The sequence below is a fragment of the Tachypleus tridentatus genome, chromosome 9 (assembly GCF_004210375.1).
Source record: "Tachypleus tridentatus isolate NWPU-2018 chromosome 9, ASM421037v1, whole genome shotgun sequence".
NCBI lineage: Eukaryota > Metazoa > Arthropoda > Merostomata > Xiphosura > Limulidae > Tachypleus > Tachypleus tridentatus.
This window is the reverse complement of record NC_134833.1, coordinates 64,243,503-64,252,874: the sequence shown is the minus strand read 5'-3', so window position 1 is coordinate 64,252,874 and position 9,372 is coordinate 64,243,503. Positions and strand designations below refer to the sequence as shown.

General features: G+C 31.7%; 1 protein-coding gene across 6 annotated transcripts in view; it reads left to right on the top strand.

Annotated features, from left to right (window-relative positions):
- Positions 1-9,372, top strand: part of Rab3-GEF (Rab3 GDP-GTP exchange factor) — an 84,181-nt gene that overhangs the window by 25,356 nt on the left and 49,453 nt on the right. For all 6 annotated transcript variants that reach the window (XM_076454477.1, XM_076454476.1, XM_076454474.1 and 3 more), the window contains exons 4-8: positions 164-322; positions 912-1,043; positions 2,670-2,783; positions 4,981-5,061; positions 6,102-6,440. In XM_076454477.1, coding sequence (XP_076310592.1) covers positions 164-322; positions 912-1,043; positions 2,670-2,783; positions 4,981-5,061; positions 6,102-6,440 — 825 coding nt within the window. The remainder of the gene's footprint in view (positions 1-163; positions 323-911; positions 1,044-2,669; positions 2,784-4,980; positions 5,062-6,101; positions 6,441-9,372) is intronic.

Below are 9,372 nucleotides of genomic sequence, written 5' to 3'. Positions count from 1 at the left end.
GATTACCTTTATCTTTCACAAAAGTTTGTTACAATGTAAGCTGTTGGACAGAATCATCATCAGGTTGAATGTGATCAAATGTGAAAAAATGTTGTACTTGAAACTCGTATATATGTACTGGGGAAAAAAAAGGTATTGCATATTGTTGACTTTCCTTTCAAAGGTGGAAGTCCTACCAAGGGATATTCAGTCACCCTTGACCTTTGCCCTGCCAGACCACACTCGATTCTCCTTGATAGATTTCCCACTTCACTTGCCTTTGGAACTTTTAGGGATTGACACGTGTATGCAAGTCCTAGCATGTATCATTTTAGAGAACAAGGTATGTCAAATTATGCTGTTGAACACCAGGTGATAAAAAAAAACAAAAACTTAGCAAGTGAAGAACAAGTAAAAAGAATCAGAATGAAACATGAGCTTACTCTTTATGCATATTTTAGTATTAAATATGCATTGTAAAAATAGAATAGATATCAGATTAATACATGTTTACAGAATAAGTATTGTGTTAGTTATGCCAGTAGACTAAGGAGCTTTGTTTTATTACTACTTGGATTAAACATTGCATTTTAAAATACTAGTTCACTGGTAAAGGCAGAATGTGCAATGGGTTTGTAATGTTATCTAAATGTATAATTTCTAGAACAAATATAGTTTTTCCACCATCATATTCAATTCTTCTGTAACAGTTTATTTCATTTTTTAAAGTTGTGGTAATTCAGAAGATTATTTGGTCTTAATTGAGGCTGTCAAGTGTTCACTGTGTTGAATAATTAAAAATATAAGATGTATATTGTACTTGCTATCAACATATGATGTTCACAAAATGTATCAATTTACAACTTGTGTGTACTTGCATCTCACTCACTCTCTATGTAAATTGCTGTAAGATGTTTTTTCCTCCATCATAGTTGGTGCTACAGTCCCGGGATTACAATGCCTTGTCAATGAGTGTGATGGCTTTTGTCACTATGATATATCCTCTAGAATATATGTTTCCTATCATTCCACTTTTACCAACATGTATGAGTGCTGCTGAACAGGTAAAAAAAAAAAATCATTTTAAATATTGTGTTTTTCATTCATCAGATAATAGCTCTTTTGTAGGTAAATCTTATGCCTAGCTATATAATTAAGTAGTGTGTACGCATGTGTGGGAGGCTTTTTAAACTGTTCAAAAATGAAATTAGTAGTACAGAAGTGCAGATGATCTCTGCAACAATTTTTGTAAGGGAAGGATTGGTGCAGATAGTACTGTGCATTACAAAGGGAAGGACATTTGGAGAATGGATCTGTCAACTCTTCTGTTCCATCGGTGATAGCAGTGCTTATGTGTTAAGGTTTTGTATATAAATTTCTTAATTTGTTTATAGACACTTAGATTACTGGTACCATAACCTTGTTGTGTTTTAATACTTGACTCGTATACCTAAATTTCCAAAGCTTTCTCTAGATCTGATGTGTCATACTAGGTACATCAGTGAGTTTGTCGTCTTTGAACAGAAGATTTGTTTCAAATTGTATTTTTTTTTACTAGAGGTGTTTTGTGGGTATCACATGCTGTAGAAATATGTAACTTAAGGTTAATCTAGCAATCATTGAGGTACCCTACATGGCCATAAGATTTGTTCAGAACTATACATATCTAATTTATTACATGAGTAGTATAGGTAGGTGACTTAATTGTTTTAATTATTTTAAATATGCAATGCCACTTTATATAAACTTTGTGCATTGAACTACAAAATAACACAACTAAAAAAAACGTTTTGTGCACAAAGCGCAAGTCCCATTATATTTTTAAGTCAAAATGTAAAGTTTCAAAAATAATCAGATATGCTATTTTAGTTTTAAGTTACATATATACAGGATTACTTGTGTAGGTTGGTTTTAGGCTGCTTTTAAATTGGTATTTATAAATGGTAGTTTTACATTTCATGTAATAGAATATTATAGTTTGTAAGAGTTAAACGTGTTATTGTATGTTCATTATTTGCATAATAATGTTTACTGTTTTAAATGTATTATATGTTGGTATAAAGTACATTCACCAAAGACTGAAGGTCTTTATGGATTTTATCTTGGTAACATTTTAATATTTAATACACCTTACTGAAACAGTGTTATGTTGGTATGAAGTATGTCTTGTAGCCTAGAGAATATATAATTTTTCTTGTGATTCATCGCATGCTCACATTTTACTGATGTCCAGACAGTACAAATTGAAATGTTAAGCATACTTTATGTGATGTTACTTTAAAGTCTACTGACTGACTGACAACACACTACTGTATAATAGTGTGTGATCTCTTAAAACAAGCAACTTCTTTTCATTGAAATGTGTTCATAAAACTCTCAGAGGACATCAAGACAAGTATTACTAGATGTGTTCACAAAATTCTCACAGGATGTCAAGACATATTACTAGTTATTTAAAATGTATGTGTGTATGTTTCCATGTGTATGAGCATGCATTAATTGAAGGTGGACATTCTAATTTAAAGATCTGAGGAAATGTTAGGACTACAGATGCTAATTTTAATATTAGTAAATTGAGTTGAAAAAGTTTTGGCTCCTGTACGCAAGTCAATGTATTTCAGGTTTATTAATTCTCAGAAAATTAAATTTTCTTTGTAGTAAATTAAATCTTGTTAATAATGTCATTGCAGCTGTTGCTAGCCCCTACACCCTTCATTATTGGCATTCCAGCGAGCTTTCTCATGTTCAAACGGCATATCAAACTTCCAGATGATGTTTGGTTAGTTGATTTAGATTCAAACAAGGTAAGTTAATAACATACACTGTACAGAAGTTTCATTATTGATTTGCCTGAGCACACAATGTGTATTTAAACAGTACAAGTATTAGGCACATAATCGAATTTATAATTTGACTTTCAGTGTAAATTAATTTCTGACAGTTATTTTAACTTTTGTTTTCAAAATCATACAGTATTTATTACACAATCTGTTTTTTTTTCTGTGTTATTTTTCTGAATGTGCTATTAATTGTAATAAGTATGATGCTGTGATTTTAAAAATGTATCTAAACACACAACTAGTTTTAAGGCAGTCAGAAATAACGACTACCAAATTTTTGAGATCAAATTTTGAATAGCATATGAATTAAAATACCATGTTATGATTTTTGTCTTCCTTAGATGCTAGTTAAGTTTAAGGTTCACTTTGTATTTATATTTGTCATTAAGATATCTTCTTTGAAGTACTCATATTTGAAACAAAGCTGTTTCTTTTATTTATTAATATTTCATTATTTTCTGTTGACTGCTTAATTCTGTAGTCAATACATAATCAGAAGACTATTTTGGTTCAGGAAAGTGTTTTAACTTGTGTCATCATGAAGTTGTCTAATTTGACCTATCTTTGAAATACCTTGAATTCCAGAAACTGTACATACAATAATTCTGATTGTACTTAATGTGTCTTCACAGAATTCACAAGTTTTTAATAAACAATCCAAGTCTGTTTTAGACAAAATGATCTATTTTTAATAAATATTTTCAATTAAGATTTCTCTAAATTTCTGGATTTTATCTTAAGAATAAAAATACTTATTTCATCATACAGTTTCCATGTACCATTTCTTTTTCTTAAAACCATATATTGTATCTCTTATTTTCTCTACCCTGACACTGATGATTTCACAACAGTTAACATATATTGAAATAGAAAGTTGAAAATTATGAAATAAATATTTTCTTTGAATGCACAACTTGTTTTAAAAATTTTCAAATTAGTTATATTCACAGTTTCAACTGTGAATCTTTTCTCACCTGTTTTCTTTTAATTTTATGGTTTTTGCAGCATTGGTACACTTGAAAAGCAACAAATCACAGTGGGATCCCTTTCCCATGTGGTGCACTTTGGATCCACTACTGTATGTTAATAATGAAACTCAGATCATCAGCTGTTTCTCATAGAACTTATTTAAACGTCATATAGTTTTTGATCTTTGTCTTCAAAAGATAGCTCAGATATGAAATTTAGAACAAAAACATATCAGTCACTAGAATAGCAAGTTCCAAAACTGCTATAATTTATATGAATTTCTGAGTAAGCTATAAAAGAGTAAAAAAAAAATTCCTTTATTTGTTCAGACTGGTAAAACCATGGTCACATGACAAGTACCTTTCCATCAGGAAAATGCTCTTACCATCAAACTAGAAAGGAGAATCCTCTATTTTTATTGGTTGTAAACATGTCTATCAACCATATAAAGTCAATTGAATAATCTTAGAGAGAGAGAGAGACCAGAGGTTTCTTAAGTGGATTTGACAAATTTTATTATCTTAACAAGTAAAGATGGCAGGCTCAAACTGTAAGATCTTGCTCCCAATTATTTGCTTATTTTTAGAAGTTAAGAAATTGGAGCCTGGACAAATCATGTTATGCAGTAAAATAAAGACTGAGGTTTCTTCAAATATTTCTTACTTAAACTAAGAAATTAAAACTTGGATACTATAGCAAGTTGAATTATAAACTTTATTAATGTGCATTTGTAACAGAGGTGTTTAAATTCTGAATGTAATACCATAAAAGGTCATTACATATTTTTGTTTTGCTTTATGGAAAGAGTTGATCTCCAACAGCTGACTACTTTGATATTGTAATAATGATACTTTTAGCTTTAATATAATGGATTATTAGCCAATTAGTGGACAGATTTTATACTATTAATAGTAAATGTTAATATTATAAGTATTAATATGAAGGGCAGTTGGATTATAACTCTGAATTTAGTTTTAAAACTTATGAAAATTGTTATTTTTCACTGAAAAGTTTAGGTTTAAAATGAAAGTGACATTTTATATTGTAGCATGTATTTGTTATTAAATCATTCATTTACATTTGTAATGAGAAGGTGTGTTGACTAGTAGAGTACTAATGTTTATTGGCTAGTTTGTATAGTTACAGTTTATCATGCTTTACAGATGATACATAGATATATACTACATTTTAGGTGATAAAACCACCTGCTGTTGAACACCTTCCTCCATTGCCTGAACCAGAAACAACAATACTGCAAAACCATTTAAAACAGGTAGTGTAGAAGCTTCTGTGTGTGAACTTTTTACATAAAAAATACAAATAAGATATACTTATGAAAATAACTTGTTGTGGAACCATAGAACTTCCAAAGTGAACATAATGATGTGAAGTTTCTGTATAGAGTTACTAATATTGAGTGATAGGGTTAAAGAATACTTGTATCTCTAAAACATATTTATTTTGAGTATAAATAATATATAAAGCTGTAAATTTGTCTGAAATTTCTTCTTAATTGTTTCATATAAGATTAACTGTTTTTTGAGTTTGATTAAAATCATTCGATGTTATTCTTTTCTCAGTTGATGTTTTGTGAACACTTTATGGTTCTTCTGTCACTTTTTCTGTAGATTAATTTCAGATAACAAAATTAATGACAATATTTTTAAGGAATATTAATGTATTGGATAGTTGTTTGCCCTTTTGGAAAATCTATCATAGCTTGGAAATTAGTAAGAATTGTATTTTGAGACTTTATGTTGCTGGTTTAAAAGTGAGTTGCCTAAACCATTAAAGTGTCACGTTCACCTTTTGGTTTATGGATTTCAACAAACAAACGAAAATGGACACAATTATAAATTGTAATAGTTTTTCATTGAACTATCATTTTGGTGGCCTGTGATAATTTAAGAATGCAATGAGCTAGCCCCTGGTATTGAACAAGTTGAGAAATGATGACTTAGATGGTTCCAGCAGTTGCTGGTACTCTTCCAAGCAGTTCTGTTTCTCGACATTGATCAAAGTTGCCTTTATAGTTCTCTAGAAGTTGTTAAAACATGTCATCTCTATAGCTTTCTAACGTGATTTAGAGTTCCTATAGGATATATTTGACATATGCATTTCTGTTTAAATTGTAGGTTAAAGGAAAAATTTTTTTTATCAAATATTACTTTCAAGTTTTTGTAATTTACTTTTACTTCCAAATAATTTCCAACTATGCTGACACTAACAAAGTTCTAAATTAGATTAGTTTTGTTAATATATTCTTTTCTGCTTAAACTTTCTTTTAAGTAACCTTTTCTTTTTTGTATGTAGGCTTTAGCCTCCATGAGTATGAGCCCACAGCCAATTAAAAACTTGGACAAGATACAGTCATGTATGATAAATCGTATAAGCTCACCAGAGCCACCAGCACCCATTTCTTCTACAGGTTTCAATCCCTTGATATATGGAAATGATGTTGATTCGGTAGATGTAGCTACTCGTGTAGCCATGGTACGTTTTTTCAACTCTCCTAACCTGCTTGCTCACTTCATGGAACATACACGCACATTACGTCTCTATCCAAGACCTGTTGTGGCCTTTCAGGTCAAAAGTTTTCTGCAGTCTCGGCCCAAAGTAACCCCTTTTCTAAAGCGTTTTGTACGCACCCAGGTATGTGACATCTGTTTTCTCAAATATGTTTTATTATATACACTGTATTTTAATGGCAGAGTAAGATAATAACTAATAATTATTTGCATACTGCCTTTTTTGTTTGTAGAGTTTAATATTTTGCATTTTATGCTTGTTAAAAAACAGTCTCGGGTTTAAGTGATTTTGGCCCCTCTTAATGAAATCTTCACTGTTAAACAACTAATCTGTTTATTTTGTTTTAGATTTCACAATTAAAGGCTCTAGTTAGAAGTTACTTGTGAAAAGTTGATGGTAGAAAACCAAAATAAGGAAAACTTATGGTTTGTTAGCAATCATTTTTGTAACAAAAAACATTTGAACCTGATGAAGCAATTCTCTATTTACAATAATGTAGTAGCACAAAGTTGAACTATTTCTTTATCAGGTAACCCTTCTCAGTTTGTTCTGTATAGGAAGTAAATATTTTAAATGTCAAAATATACAATCACCTGTGACTCGACCTTCAGGGTTTCCACTCTGCCCATCTCCAGTTTTTATACCCCTCCCCCTCTTTATTGCCTTTGGCAAATTCTAATTTGCAAAATTCTTCATCTTCAATGCATCACTTATTCTACCTACCATATATAAATACCTCATTCAGGTGACGCAATCACTTTTTTGAGACATAAATTGGCTATTAGTGGAGAGGTAGGATGGGAGAGTATCAGCAGAAATAAGTATTATTGGAAATACATTTTCAGTTGAGGAAAATGTTAAGTTCCAAAACATACTTACCATCTTCTGATACTACGGTTAGAATCCCACACTGAGAAGATGGAAGGACTGATCCATGTAGAATGCATTTGTATAGAACAGGAGCATACCAATATAAAAAGAAAAATGTTAAAAGAGCGGGGGAACCACACTATGTCCAGAACAGGTATTCTCTTCACCTGAAACTTAGTTTTTTATATCAAAGATAGAAAAGAATGTGTAATCATTAGTATAGGCCAGCCCTATCCAGACAGAAGAAGTTCCACAACTCATGGTTGGAATTAAAAGGTTGTGGTACTGCTATACCACATTAGTGGCTAGGGCTATTGGACCACAGTATGAAACATACTTTTGATTGTATGTCAATTTTTAATTGTAGAGTGTGTTTCACACCACCATAGTCACAATGACAAAGTAAGCAATGCTTAAGTGAACAAACTTTCTTCTCCTCTGGAAGAAATCCAAAAGGCAACACCCTAGGCTCTGAATGATGGGATCATGTATGTTGTACGCAACTAAAGGAACAAAACTCATCTGGTCTTGAATTTTGAACATTCATCCTCACTCCCCAACAAAGCAAACAAGATGTGTTCCACTTGCCTATGGAATTATGAAGATGACGTGGAACCAAGCATCTAGGATGGGATCATTTTGTGTTCCAAATTATGAGGAGAAAAAAGACCTCCTTCCATAAACAATAATGAAAAATGACATTGATGAAAAAGAAGAGCCATGCACCCCCCAACTGGATAGCTTTGTGTCAAATGTGAAATGTAATTATGAGTAGGCTCAGGTGAAGGTTGGTTCCACTCCTACTAACATCTGGGAAGAGAATATTCAGGAGCCCAACTAGGAGAGCCCCTGCTTTTATTTTCTTCTCCAAGAGTAGAGAAACACACTCTGAAGAAAAAATTTTGTATGCCACTCTGCCCATTGGAAACTGGGGGAGGTGTGAGAGCTTCTGAGCTCTACTAGTAGAGTCTGGAGGTAACACACATTGGGAAGTCCTGAGGAACAGTCCTCTGGAAACTGTGCAATAGGTGAACCTAGTTCCCTACATTTTAAAAAGCAAACTGATCCCAAATTATTCAGTCTGAAAATCAACATGGAAAGGACAGCTTTACTCGTCATTGTCCATTAGTGGTGGTTCATGAAAAAGGTAATATCATTCAATAGGCACTCAGATGGCCTTATGAAATTCAACAGAGCTTATTGCAACAGGTACGACTTATAGTGAAAATGGTTGCTAGTATGGAATTGAAAAAGAGATAACATACTTGCCAAGTCAAAACTTGGTTCTGGTGAAAATAAAAGGACTCTGAAAATAATAGTATATGATTGAGGAAAATACTCCCCTCTGGATAAAGTCTTAACAGATGTGGTCAAAACAGCTACAGTGGGTAGTTGAAAATCTTCAGAAGAGGAAACTTCTAAAACACATAAGTAATGAGAAAAGAAAATATTAGGAGTAATCTACATACCATCCTGTGCAGTGTCTTTCAGAGGGCAATTCAATCAGGCAGCTAATGACATAAAGATGTGACGATTCTGGTGAAACGTAACATGAAGGATTTCTCTCCTGTAATGATAATACACTGGAGGCCATGTGAATCAATTTGCAAAGCTACTTTATTAGGGTAATGAAAGATAAGTTGCAGAAAATTAAAGGATCCAAATGAATGAATACATTTTACAACTATATCGACTTTAAGTATTACATTACACTTCAGTTATAATCAGGTGATGTATAGCATTATGCCTAAAACAACCTTATTGATTCTACAGAGATCAACCACAGAAATATTGTAACACACTGTGGTAGAACTTGAAGATGTTACAAACAATGTTTAATGTTGTGATAAAAATATCAGTAACAACAATTAGTTTAAAACAGAATATTCTTTATAATTTTTAAATATCTTTTATTTATCATAAAATTGTATCTGTTAATTTTACTTTTGGGTCATATCATGCCAACTCATCCAAGTCTTTCTAGATCATGTTGTAGATTTCCTTGAAAAAATTCAACCAAAAACTTTATTTTGAGTTATTCAGTCATGCAGTTCAGCTTTAGGATTTTTCATGGCTGAATAAATCAAAATGAAATTTTTGGTTGAATTTTTTCAATAAAATCTATGACATGAACTGGGAAAAGTTCTTTTTTTTTGGGTGAGTTGGTATGAAATGATCCCTTTAT